The sequence below is a fragment of the Azolla caroliniana genome, unplaced genomic scaffold (genome assembly GCF_043228905.1).
Source record: "Azolla caroliniana isolate FFs.n. ecotype wild unplaced genomic scaffold, voAzoCaro1.0.p SCAF_11, whole genome shotgun sequence".
NCBI lineage: Eukaryota > Viridiplantae > Streptophyta > Polypodiopsida > Salviniales > Salviniaceae > Azolla > Azolla caroliniana.
The window spans coordinates 20,633,913-20,647,089 of record NW_028230446.1 but is presented as its reverse complement, the minus strand read 5'-3'; the positions used below and the strand labels follow the sequence as shown (position 1 = coordinate 20,647,089).

General features: G+C 37.9%; 3 protein-coding genes across 3 annotated transcripts in view; 1 reads left to right on the top strand and 2 right to left on the bottom strand.

The window, feature by feature from the left end:
- Positions 1–2,314: 2,314 nt before the first annotated feature.
- Positions 2,315–3,981, bottom strand: AGD2 (Pyridoxal phosphate (PLP)-dependent transferases superfamily protein). Its single transcript, XM_087326899.1, has one exon. It carries the CDS (start codon positions 3,950–3,952, stop codon positions 2,537–2,539), a length of 1,416 nt encoding a protein of 471 aa, XP_087183025.1. The 5' UTR covers positions 3,953–3,981; the 3' UTR covers positions 2,315–2,536.
- An 831-nt stretch (positions 3,982–4,812) lies between these two features.
- Positions 4,813–13,177, bottom strand: part of LOC147858445 (Plastid-lipid associated protein PAP / fibrillin family protein) — a 14,763-nt gene continuing 6,398 nt past the window's right edge. Inside the window, exons 2-4 of the mRNA XM_087326900.1 lie at positions 5,289–5,401; positions 5,145–5,210; positions 4,813–5,020 (exon numbers count right to left, since the gene is read on the bottom strand). Coding sequence (XP_087183026.1) covers positions 4,921–5,020; positions 5,145–5,210; positions 5,289–5,401 — 279 coding nt within the window. The 3' untranslated portion in view covers positions 4,813–4,920. The remainder of the gene's footprint in view (positions 5,021–5,144; positions 5,211–5,288; positions 5,402–13,177) is intronic.
- Positions 9,971–12,447, top strand: LOC147858446 (uncharacterized). The gene is made up of 2 exons (XM_087326977.1): positions 9,971–10,776; positions 10,868–12,447. The coding sequence occupies exon 2, from the start codon at positions 11,272–11,274 to the stop codon at positions 12,445–12,447; it is 1,176 nt and encodes a 391-aa protein (XP_087183103.1). The 5' UTR covers positions 9,971–10,776; positions 10,868–11,271.

Here is a 13,177-nt window from a genome sequence, read left to right as displayed (position 1 = left end):
ACAATTGGTCTAGGCATTATTTTGACAAAAGGCATCCCACATGGACCATCTCATTTCACAATGACATCATAACAAGTGTTGGGGAAAATCTTTATCAGTAGTGTCTAAGCACTCCTGTGCTTAATGACATAGTTCCCCAATTTGGTGCAGCCATCAAGATTCCAAAACATAAGGTATTAGTAGATTCTAATATAATAAGCATGAACCAAATCACAACTTGGTTCCACATTACAATATCCCCTCTTGGTGCCAATCCCATTTGCTTGGCTCAGAGGCATAAACATGATCAACTTGGTCCTCCTGCATAGAGGTTATACCCTATGCTTGCCCCATAAGTTTAATATCTTTCACCAAGTGCCGAGAAGTCCTATAGATGAGGCCAAAGTTGCCACTTTTGCTATCACAAAAAAATAAGAAACAATTGATATGGGAAGGTCAAAGTCGACGAGAAGATTTTTTGTCTTCTCACCCGTTCAAAACTAGCCATGAAACTAGTTCTTAGAATATTCTAAATTGACTTTAAAAATACTTCTACAACCTACCTTGTGTACTTTAAAACAAGACGTCCTTTTCTTGAAGATGCAAAATGAACCTATGGGAGAACATCAAAATTGATTTCGAAAGAAGAAATAAAAGTGTCCTCACATTGTGGCAAACATGGACTAGTTGGGCATCAACTTGTAGATTGAAAAGGGATGTACATGTGCATCTTTCCCTTTCTCTTTTCCTGAATCAACTTGTAACCTGAATGGGCAATGATAGTCAATGTGCTAGAAAGACTTGCAAATATTTGAGTACAAAGGGCTAGCATCCATAATAAAAAAATTGTGAATTGGATTAGCATTGCAAAACGTTGGGAATTGGAATGCGCCACAAATGATGGATAATCAAGATTTGAACGATGAGTAGGAGAAATCTAAGCCATAAGGGAGGGTTTGATAGTCATCATTCATATTATAAATTCTTGGATTCTTTAGCTAACAGGATTGTTTACCGCTTCAAACAAGATATAAGCCAAGATGCTCTACGATCTACCATTGATTATCACTTCCGATGTAAATTTGTGTATCACATGTAAGCAATCCCAATAATACTATATCATCAATTGTGGTATAAGATGCCTCAATTGGCCAAAACCAACTCAATAAAATAATTGATGCCTACGTAGATATCCCTTTCAAGAAATGCATAGAGATTAGAAAGAACACCAAAGACGTATGAGCTCTATTGGGTTGACATGAACATTAAGTGACAAAAGTTAGGGGTGTGAATGGGATTATACACCCCATGAGTCCTAACCAACGAAGGGATAATCCCACGTAGACAATCTTTATGAGGCATTGGTCTCCTACAAAGTTTCCTCATGATAGACAACAATCAAGCTTCAAGTGTAATTGATTGGTGGTGACACGTTTAACAATAAACTCTCCAAATTGGTGTAGCCATCTAGACCCAAAAAGGTATTAGCATAACTCTAACTAGGCAACTTTGACATCTAGACCCAAAAAGGTATTAGCATAACTACCCAAGTAGGTCCTTGTGTTCCTACACCCCTGCCAAATTTAAATTTGTGGCTAATGTGTACTATTTTTGTGTCTCATAGACAAATATATGTAAATGTATAATGTAATCCTCAAACTTGTTATCTACTCACACAAAAGATAGTTTCCAAAGCCAATTATAGCATAATATTGTGGGAATTAATTTTGCACTTACAAATTACACTACAAACCAGAGCCACAAATGCAGATGTATGGACCAAGCAGGGAAGAAAATGACCTACTTGGGAAACATGCACCCAAAACATTGTCTTAAGTAATCCCAAGTCCATTTGATGGTACTAATCTCCTCCCAAACATCTACGCATGGTGCCCCTATCCTATGTACTACATTCACTATAATTACCAGACTCTACCAAAGTGACTACCGCAAGATCACACTACCAACAATGGTAACAAAGTAACGCAAAGAAACACTAGAGATGACAGACAACAGGGGTATTTTGGAGTGCGCCTCGTCAGAGATGACACGATCTTAGCAACAAGATATTACAACCTTGATTAAGGTTGATGATGACCTAGATGGCACAATGGTCTTACTATTTCTAAGATGTGTCCCTCAACTGGATGAAGATGACCCCATATCCAACCTTGTCCGTTTAGCCAATCCATCATCGACCATTCTCTTGGTAGCACAAGCTACAAAACATTAATGAACTGATCATGATAATAAGGGAATTAGGCTTTGATTCCAACACTAGAACCTCAGTCATAACAACACGATTACTCCACCCAACCAAGAGTAGGTTGACATGTGGCTAAAGCCTTTTTGGATATAGCTTTAAATTCTAAGAACAAACTCACACATTATCTTTACTTGCATACTTAGAAACAAGAGATCATTTCTCTCCACTATCTTGTAATGAGGCTACCTACAATGATCTCTGATAATGAGAAAACCATCATTCAAAACCACCAAAAACAAATTGGAGTATGATGTAGTAGCATACCCAGAACACAATAAATAAGTAAAAGCCCTATTGCTTGTAAAGAGCCTTGAGCCGAGCTGCTGCCTCTAAAATGTTCCCTCTATTGCTAAAAGCACTGGCACGAATAAAACCATCACCTGCTGGTCCAAAACCACTACCTGGAGTGGTCACAATATGACATTTTTCAAGAATCTCCCCGAACACATCCCACGAATTGCGAGAGGGAAATTGTACCCACACGTAAGGAGCATTGCGACCACCAAAAGTCTTGAATCCAAGGGATGTGAAAGTGTCCACAAGAATTTGTGTGTTCTCTTTATAGAAAGCCACCACTTCATTTATAGCTTTCCAACCATCATCTGACAAGCAAGCCAAGCCACCCGCTTGGGCGATGTTTGATGCGCCATTAAAGCATGTGCACATTACCCGATTGAAATCATTAATCACAGGGAAACCATCCGAATACAAAAGCTCATCAGGTACAACTGTCCATCCGAGGCGAACGCCTGTGAAACCCGCATATTTCGAGAACGATCCTGTTTCAATAGCAACTTCCCGTGCTCCCGGTATCTCGTATATAGACTTAGGGTTATCATCCGACATGTAAATAGCATAGGCCGAATCATACACAATGATAGACCCATTCTTCTTCGCAAATTCGACAAGTTGCGAGAGCTGAGCTCGAGTTGCTGCTGCCCCTGTTGGATTATTCGGGGAACAGAAATAAATGATATCTTTCCTTTCCACTAACCCTAAATCCGGAAAGAAATTGTTCTCTGGAGTACATTTCATGTATGCAATTTTATCATACTGTTGAACATCAGCAAGAAAACCTCCTGTTTGGCCTACCATTACACTTGTATCAACATAAGCTGGGTATGAAGGGTCTTGAACAGCCATGGAAACCTTGGGACCAAACAAGAGTTGAAGGCGAGCAATATCACACTTCGCACCATCAGAGACAAATATCTCCTTATCTTTGATGTTCAAATCACCATAAAGCCTTTTAGCAATAGCAGAGCGGAGAGCTTTCTCACCTTGTTCGGCACCATACCCACTGTATCCCGAGGCTGTGGAAAGAGCACGAGCTTTAGCTTCCATGGCGTCCGTTATGACGGACGGGATGGGTTCTGTGGTATCACCAATGCCAAGGCTGATAACTTTGGCACCAGCGTGCTTCTGGATATGTGCGTTTCTGCGTCGACCGATCTCTGGGAAGAGATAACCTGCTTGTAGTTTGGCCATGTTCTCGTTCCGGGCAACTCTCGTTGTAGACGCCATGGCTTCTTCTGTCTTCTTCTCCAAGGGCTGGGCGACGCACTTGACCCTGTGGGTAACGCCATATCTGCCCTTCTTCAGATTCACAGGCAGAAGAAATGGTTGAAGCGTTGTGCCAGTTAAGAAGAATGTAGAAGAAGAAGACATGGGCGTGCTGGGGAAGGAGACATTGACAGGGGACGCCATCTCTCTCGCTCTGTCTCTGTGGCTCTGCTTCTGTGTCTTCTTGGCAGATGAAGGAGACTGCAGGTCAGGGTGTTTTATTAACAGAAACTATAAGCACTTTAGCATTCTCAATACATACATAAATGATAATACAAACACTTGTTTTCAAAAATGAACCACTTCGTGAATTGAGTTGAGAATATAGTGGCCACTGACTGGTCCATAACATTACATTTGGTTAGTAATGTCATAACATCTCCCACCATTCAATCATTCCATCATTCCCGGGGACATCTGATAAAATTGGAATGATACAGACAAGATTAGTATGGCAATTGAAAGTGTGCAAGGATTACCTTTGAGGAAGCAAACACTTGTTTCCGAATTTGAACGAAGGATATCAGCTAAGAATGGTGTTTGTTTCACAACCGACAATCAATCCCAATCTAAATTTTAGTTCCCTCGTTCTCACAAAACAGCTTCTCTGCCATTTGTATAATAACTTTTTAAGGCAAGCCAACCAATTCTTCCCTGTCAAATTCTAGCCTTTCTATCCTTTTCTAATATGATTTTAACGTCTCTGAAACATATTTTGGTAATGCTTCTCCTGCTATTAGATATTGTTAGTTTTCTTCTTAATACTAATAGCATATGGTTGTGTTTTCTTCATAATAATATTGCAATACAGTAGTTTTTCTTCATAACGAATTCAAACTAAAGCGACACATCCATTGTAGGCTTACATGTTACATCAATTTGAACATCCAGCATTCAATATTCATTTCCCCCAAAGATTTCAAGACTTCTGAGATATAATTTTTCGATCTCAATAATGCAATTTCACTGTAGTTAGCAATTTGACATAGTTTACATTCTCCATAAGGCCAAAATAGCAATTATTGTATTATGTGACAATAATGTAGACAAAAAATACATATAAAAATAGGCATTGGTTGATCGTTGATCACATTATATTGCCATGGATTTTGCTATTCCTTCCATGAATAAGGAGCCTTCTCAACAATAAGATAGTCCCCTCTTATATCCTTCGCAATTCGTATCATATCGTCCAAATAAATCGAGTCAAACCTACAAGAAAATAGCATAAATTTAGTCTAAATTTTCATATTTAATTAAGGATTAATATATCATAGGAATCCAGTAAAACATAACACAAAAGTATAACTTAGCTTTGGGTATCTCTTTTACTTACCAACCCTGGCCAAAAGGTGGGAATGGAATATTCCAACCCGATCCTCGAAGTTTCGCACTCGTGAATCTAACACTATGAAGTATTAGAAATTGTGTGCAATATCGCAAACAAATATATCAATGTATACATTTAATAGGTCTTTACTTGAAGTTTACTCTTTGTGACGATACAACTTCGATTGTTGAATTCACAATGAAGGCACCATCAGGAGGAAATGTTATCACGTTATTGAGCTTTCTTCCTTCAACATCAATGACCTACCTATTGACAAGAGACTTCTAATTATGGATCATTTACATGAATACAATTGCAGTTTTTTTCTCCAACTCTTAACTTTGAACTGGATTACATTACTATTTGCCATCCACACGGCAGAATGTTGAATGTGAGGATCATGATCTTAATTCAGTAACTTATTAATCCAGATAAACCATAATATAGCATAAACATAAGGTGAATGAGACAATATATGCATGCCACTTATTGTCCATCAGAAAAAAAGATTTAAAAAGTCGAACAAAGAAATAGCACAAGGTCATGGCTTGATATTTACATATAGATTCATGTATCCACATTAATCCTTATATCAATACTGGTCTATACATCAATATCGATCCATAATATACATGCATTCTACTGATCCATTGATTCATCAATACATACCATAGATAGATAGATAGATATAATATAGATATAGATTCACACAAATGTACATAAATACAGAAAAATATAGAAATTCATAGCCATCTACCCATGCATCCATGGATATACAAACCCATATATCCATCATACATCCATCACTATACATACATATATATCCACCCATTTACACCCATGCATCTATAAATTCCTGGGTTTACATGCACATACCCATGGATATACATATATCCATAAATACGCATGTATATCAATCCATAGTCCATACCCATCTATCAATACATCCATGGATATACATATACACACACGCATTCACATACCCACACATGCATGGATATAATATAGATATAAATATAATATATTAGTTAATGTTCTTAGTATAGCTTGAATTACGCCAAATATTTTTTATAATGAGGTTTAACCATTGCATGCCTTTGCAAGTTAAACAAGTCTAATGGTGAATGTTAGCTAAGTGCCTCATGCATGTTATGTTTGTAAGGGACTATAAATAGATGTTCTTTGTGATTGAACACGAGGAGAAAATTATTGGAGAGAAAAGTTTTAGGGATCTGTTATTTTAGGGAAGTGAGGTTGAGCGTGAATTGAGAGTTTTGCCTTAGTCTGCTTAGTGGAAATAGCAATTTGCCAAATGTAGAAAACTTCGCATATCCTGACTTTCATCTATTTATTTTGCTGTTATTTCCATATCATCTTTGTCCCCGTATCCACACAACAATTGGTATAATAGCCATGGCAATTACAAAGATTGACTTGATGCCTTTTGATGGAAAGACCAACTTCAACATTTGGTAAAGCTTACTCAATTTAAAGCCTGAAGAAATGAAATATGATTATGGGAAAGAATTACAAGCAAAGACAGTGAGCACAATATGAATTGCTATAGAAATTACGCACATTGTTGAAGCAGACTTCTCCAGTGAGGCTGCAGGGGAAGTTAGATATATATATATACAGTATATATATATATATATCAAGGACTTTGACAAATAGGTTAAATTTGAAGAAAGAGTTGCTCTAGTGCAAAATGCTCTGAAGCCTTCACTCACATCGGGTGAAACATGATTGGAAAATTTACAAGCAAAGCCAATGACCAGAATAACTTGGTCTTGCTCCAAAAATGAAGTACGTTGTGTAGAACAAAACTTCTCTGATGAACCTGTAGTTAGTCTTTGAGAAAAAAGTTGTATTTGTAGAAAAAGTTCGATGAGTTGAAGATGCCGGAAGGATCTGAAGCCTCAACTCTCATCAAGTTCAACATGTGCATTACTCTTCTTAGACTTGAGATCAAAATTGACAAAGATCAAGCCATTGTTCTGTTGGCTTTTTTGCTAGAATAAAACAAGAATTTAGTGACCAGACATTCTTGTGCAGGAGATTGTGCACACACATGCTCGTGCCAATTCTGACATTGTGCAGGAGATATGTGGTCTGCTTGTGCCCACAGAAAGGACAGTTGTCACGTAAATGCGCATGTGCTGCTTGAGCAGAACCACCTTTCGGCCCCCTTTAGTGGAATCGGGCCACAATCACACTATCTCCGCACACATTGACACAAACTTCTTCCCAGACCCCATGTTAATTAACAACAGTAATGCAGTTATAAGCTTAACTAATACAACAAATTTAGAGTAATTCAACTAAAAAGTACATCGATGAAACCCTTTGTAGATAAGAGTATGTGAGAGACAAGATTAGGAGTCAAATTAGTCTAATGGGTAAAAGATAGGTTAGCTTTCGCAAGCTTCAGCGAGGCCTGCCTACATTCAACGGCTACATCGCCTCTTGTTGATGTAGGATCTATGCATCCTCTTCATGATTCCTTCACCCAAACCGAGCAACTCCTAAAACCAACCTCTCCACCACCGAACTCACCCAACCCTAATTACTGCCACCCATAACCCGAAATATCATTAGCATGGTAGAAGAAGATGATAAACTGAAAACTCTAAACACTAACCTTGGGGAAAAACCTTGCCCGAAACATAAGAAGGAACCAAAGAATGAGATAAGAAAATGGAACCTCCAAGAAACAAAATTGGGGGTGCAAGAAGGCAGAAACCAAAAATGGTGAACAAGAAACCCTAAAAGAAATAAACTCTAACCCTGATACCCAATAGGAGAAAGAAGACTCTAAGAACCAAAGAAGAAAATGTCCAAAATAATAATCTTCCCCCAAAATTGAGGGAACTCTTATTTGTCTCTCAACCTCCCCTTTTATAGTGAGAGGGGAGAAAGAAAGAAAGAAAGAAAGACAGATACATTAACTTCTTCTAAGACCAAAATTGGCCCATGAGACAATTGGTTTACAACAAATGGGGTATTTACCCATTCATCAAAAGAACCTATGCGGAGAGAGGCAAGCCTCCTATGCCCACCTAGCCCATTTCTCATGGAGATGCAAAAAGGGTAGGCTCCTCCAGTGCATACGTCTACCAGGCTTTGCACCTACATCTTTCCCAAATAATGAATAGCCTTAACCATTTGGCTACTCCCCTTTGTTTTTGTCATTTTCTTTTTCCATAATCTGCACATATTACTTGTACTCTCAACTTACCATTGGTTTCTACCCTTGGACCCACCAAGTCATGACACCATCTTTGCAAATTCTTCGAGGACGCAAACGTTGTCATGGCTTGGGAAGAAATTTGTGTCCATGTGTGTGCAGAGATAGTGTGATTGAGGTTTTGGGAGTGCGCGCAAGTGAGAACCAGGCGGGTGCTCAAAGCACAAAAGGGCCTTCATTCCACAAAGAGAGACCTAATTCTATCAAAGGGGGCCAAACACACAAAAGGGGGGTCGAATCCATGACGGAGCCCCAAATCCACAAAAAGGGACCCAACCCGCGAAAGGGGGTCAATTCCATGAAAGGGGCCTGAATCCATACAGGAGGAGGCAACACATGAAATAAGATTTGGACGCACAAAAAGTTTGCCCAAGCATCACATCTTCCTTTGTTCACATATAAAACACTGAGTATAAACCATTAGGATAAGTTCTTATACAAGTTTATATTTTCATCATTGTATCTATGTCTTATGCAATATTGCATACATGGTGACTCTGATGAGCAACATGGTTAGTCAATGCATCACACATAACAAATGTGTGCCAAGTGGCAATCATACATCAAATGCATTCCATTCATCAGATGCACTCACATACCACATGCATTCTTATTCAAAAACCTATTTAAGGAGAAGGAAAGGAAGCATGTCAGCATCAAGGAAAAATACATTGATCAGTAATCAAGAGATTAAGCTAGCTCATTCGGAAAGTTTTTCGTCTATCAAGATCGAAGTCAAAGGTTCAAGTCGGAGTGTGGCAGAGAAAAGGTGTCATCCTTATGGTCGAAATCTTATATTCCCAATTTAATACAGCATATTTTCATCATATACTCTTTGCTTCTTGATTCATATATTATCTCCATCTCTTGTATGTGCTCATCTCTCTCTTGGAGTGTGGCAGAGAAAAGGTATCATCCTTATGGTCAGAATCTTATATTCCCAATTTAATACAGCATATTTTCATCATATACTCTTTGCTTCTTGATTCATATATTATCTCCATCTCTTGTATGTGCTCATCTCTCTCTCTCTTTCTTTGCAAACTCTCCTCGTTCATAACCCCAGCAGTTCAACACACTGATCACGAACTCTACAACACCAGAGCGTTGCTTGAGTGGCACACACATGTGCATTTACACATGTTCTCTTGATGACCTCATTGAATGCTTCTTTCTTATTGAGTTGTTTTCAGAAATTGAGCACCCTTGGCTTATACAAAAAAATGTCTCTACAAGCTCCACATGAAAATGAGCATTTTCACTCGTGAAGAACTATGCCAAGAATGTCTTCACGTTGAATGAAGTGGAAGGATCAACTTGTTGACAATTTCATAAGGGATTTCACCACCTCCCTTTTTGTCGTTTCTTTCTTAGAGCGTTGTTTACATACATATTAAGTCAATTTTAACATGAATCTTAACAGATGACACGGAGAACTACTATTATAAACCTCATTGATTTACAATAAGTTTTTGGCAAGTTGAATAAAAAATTAAACAAGACAATATGTAAACCCTTTTATATAGGATAAAAAGGAATAAGAGTAAGAATTAGGGGAATATATCCTTGGGTTTAGCATGGCAAGTCTATGAACAATGGCATCATCACCTTGGTTGTGATTCACTACCATATGATTCAGTTAATTGTCGATGCTTGGGCATCCAAATCACAAAATTGGCGACCCCAAGAATGACCTCTCTTGCTCGTTATGCAGATTTCAAGAGCTCTATTGTTGAATAAAAATATTATTATATATTTTCAAAATTCACCATTAATTCCTCTTTTGAGCATGCATTCAGTCTTCACTTTGAATGGGCCCCAACTTCGGCAAAGTTTACGTGAACGTATTCACGTCCTTGCTGTCAGTTATGCATTGCAGCTCATTTTTTTCCCTGATTTACTTTTAGTGGTGTTTGAACCCTTGACACTTTTGTTCCACTGGACAACTCTGACCATTTATGCTTTGTTGTAATCTTAATCTTCTTCTTTCATTTTCTCTTCCGATGAACATTTTGACAAGAATCACAATCCCCTCGTTTCTATTCGACCTCAGGTTCATAAATGTGAAGAGGGAGTGAATCTAGGGCTTGGACGGCCTTGAACTCATCTCGGGAATCTCGGATGATCAAGGCCGTCCAAGCACAAATAAAAATAAAAACAAATAAGAAAAAATAAAAAGCAAAAAAACATTAAAAAACAAAAATGAAAAGTAAGAGAGAGAAAACTATTTTGGGGTCTATTTGGGGGAAATTCAAAATCGTGAATTTTTGTGTCTTCTTCTCTGTTTCCTCGCTTCTCTGTTTCCTCGTCGAGCACCCTGATTTCTTTATCATACGCAAGAATAACCTAATTTCTGTGTCTTCTTCTCTTTATCACAAGCAAGAATCACAGGTGTGCAAATAAACTTTTCTCCACTTATGAACATGATGGATTTCTATTTTACCCCATACATATTTATGCTTTTTTCTGTTTTTTCATTTAGGGTTCAAAATCGACATATTCTGTGTCTTCTTCTCTCTTTCCTCGTCGACCACTTCTCTATCGTCTTTTTCTCTGTTTTCATTATTATGTCACCAAACATTATATGTTTTCATTATTATCTCATGATATTGAGACATAAAAAGGGAAATAGTAATTTGGTAAAGTGAGATAGGAGAAGTGATATATGAAACATGATATTGAGACATAAAGAGGGAAACAGAAAATTGGTAAAGAGAGATAGGAGAAATGAGCACTATGAGCACATACTAGAAAGATATTGAGTAAAACATGCACTTATATTCCCTTTTACCAAATTTTGTTTGCATACTTACTCTTGCTTTTATTTTCGTGGTTTCAATCTTTAATGTCAAACTTGAATATTATGTGTGTTTAGGGGCATGAACGATGTTCGACTTAAATAGAAGTCCATCACATTGTTCTACCTCTTATGCAATTGAGGAACACGATACGAATGCTTCGCATGATGCATGGGTGTCATTAGATGAGAGTGATATTTATACCACTAGTGATTCTGTCAATTCAGATGCACACACAACAAGTGAGAGTGCTAGTGATGATGACTCAATGGATAGTGATAATGTCAATCCAATGAATATAGATCTTGTGAAATATCCCGACGCACGCTTATTTATGCCTAAGGGTTTTTTTACCTTTAATAAAGCATGTTATCAATTAATGGTTAGTGATATATTAGGCCTTTGTAATATATCACTTGCGGTATTGAGAGATGCCAATGACGGAGTGATAGTGGATCTTAGATCATGGAAAAGAATGAAACAAGGATTAGTGTTAATGGAAGATAAAGAAATATATTTAAAGGATTCTCCTAATTTGAGGATACCCTATGTTGAACAATGGGAAGAAATAGTGGCAAATGCCCATGTTAAAACTCGTCATTTGGGGTTAAAAGATACATTGCAAGAAATTAAAAAAGGTTGGTCCATAGACACACGATATCATGGGTTATCAAGGGTATATGTGAAAGCATGCATTGATGCATGTGGATGTCAAAACATACAAAAAACAACCCCTTTAGACATGCAACATCATTATACAAGTAACGCCCCAAATGAAGAGTATGTAGTAGAAGAATCCATGTTGAGGGAGGTATTAGATGACATTCAAGTTAAGTACTCCACATGCTTAAAGAAGTGTCATACAAATGCCAAATATCTAGAAAGTTATATTTGTCATCGTGGGGGAGAATCAAGAAGGGGTAGCAAATGCATTCGTCGATGTAAGACTACCAAACGATGTGGATGCACTTTTCGTGTGAATGTTCATAGGTTAATTGGAGACCGAAAACAACTCTCCATTGTTGTATACAATCAACATAGTGGCCATGACCCAAGTGCACCACATGAGGTATACCATTTAAAGGTGCATCCAAATGTCATTAAATGTTGTATGGATGATCTTTTTGACATTGGGTGTGCGAGGCATGTAGCACGGATAAGCATGAGAAAAGCTCTTATCGACCTCAGGTTCATAAATGTCACTATTCGACCTCAGGTTCATAAATGTGAAGAGAGAGTGAATCTAGGGCTTGGACGACCCTGAACTGTTCTTGGGAATCTCGGATGATCAGGGCCGTCCAAGCACAGAAAAAAAGATAAAGCAAAAAAAAAGAAAAAGACCTCGAAGAAAGTAAAAAAAGTAGAAAAATAGAAAAAGAAGAAGAAGAGAGAGAAAACTTTTTGGGGGAAATTCAAAATTGTGTGTGAAAATCCCCTCTCTCTCTATGGTTTTCTATTTTTATTTCTCTATTTCCCTTGCATTTCTCTGCATTTTCTTTTCTCTATTTTTATTTTTCTCTTTCCCTTCCCTTTCTTTGCGTTTTCTTTCTCTGAGTTGAAACTCTTTCTCATGTTCAAATCCCTTTCTCTCTTTCCCTCCCCCAAATCAGAGTTGAAACAAGCAAAAGAATGCAGCTCTTTCTATATGCATATAGGGCACTTGAAATCTCTTTCTCATGTTCAAATCCCTTTCTCTCTTTCCCTCCCCCAAATCAGAGTTGAAACAAGCAAAAGAATGCTGCTCTTTCTATATGCATATAGGGCACTTGAAATCTCTTTCTCATGTTCAAATCCCTTTCTCTCTTTCCCTCACTTAACCGCCCATCTTCATGATGCTTCCCATCCTCATCGATACCCCCTAAATAACCTTGGAATAGAGACCACTCTACCCATGAGCTCCCTTAGCTCATTGAGGAAACGAAGATGCATCGACACATCCTTGTTTTAATGAGGAAGCCGTGACTGACTGTTCTGAGTTGATGAGCTATTTTGGT

Excerpts from the sequence above, each read along its gene's own strand:
- AGD2 (XM_087326899.1), bottom strand. The coding sequence starts at position 3,952 with ATGGCGTCCCCTGTCAATGTCTCCTTCCCCAGCACGCCCATGTCTTCT.
- LOC147858446 (XM_087326977.1), top strand. The coding sequence starts at position 11,272 with ATGTTCGACTTAAATAGAAGTCCATCACATTGTTCTACCTCTTATGCA.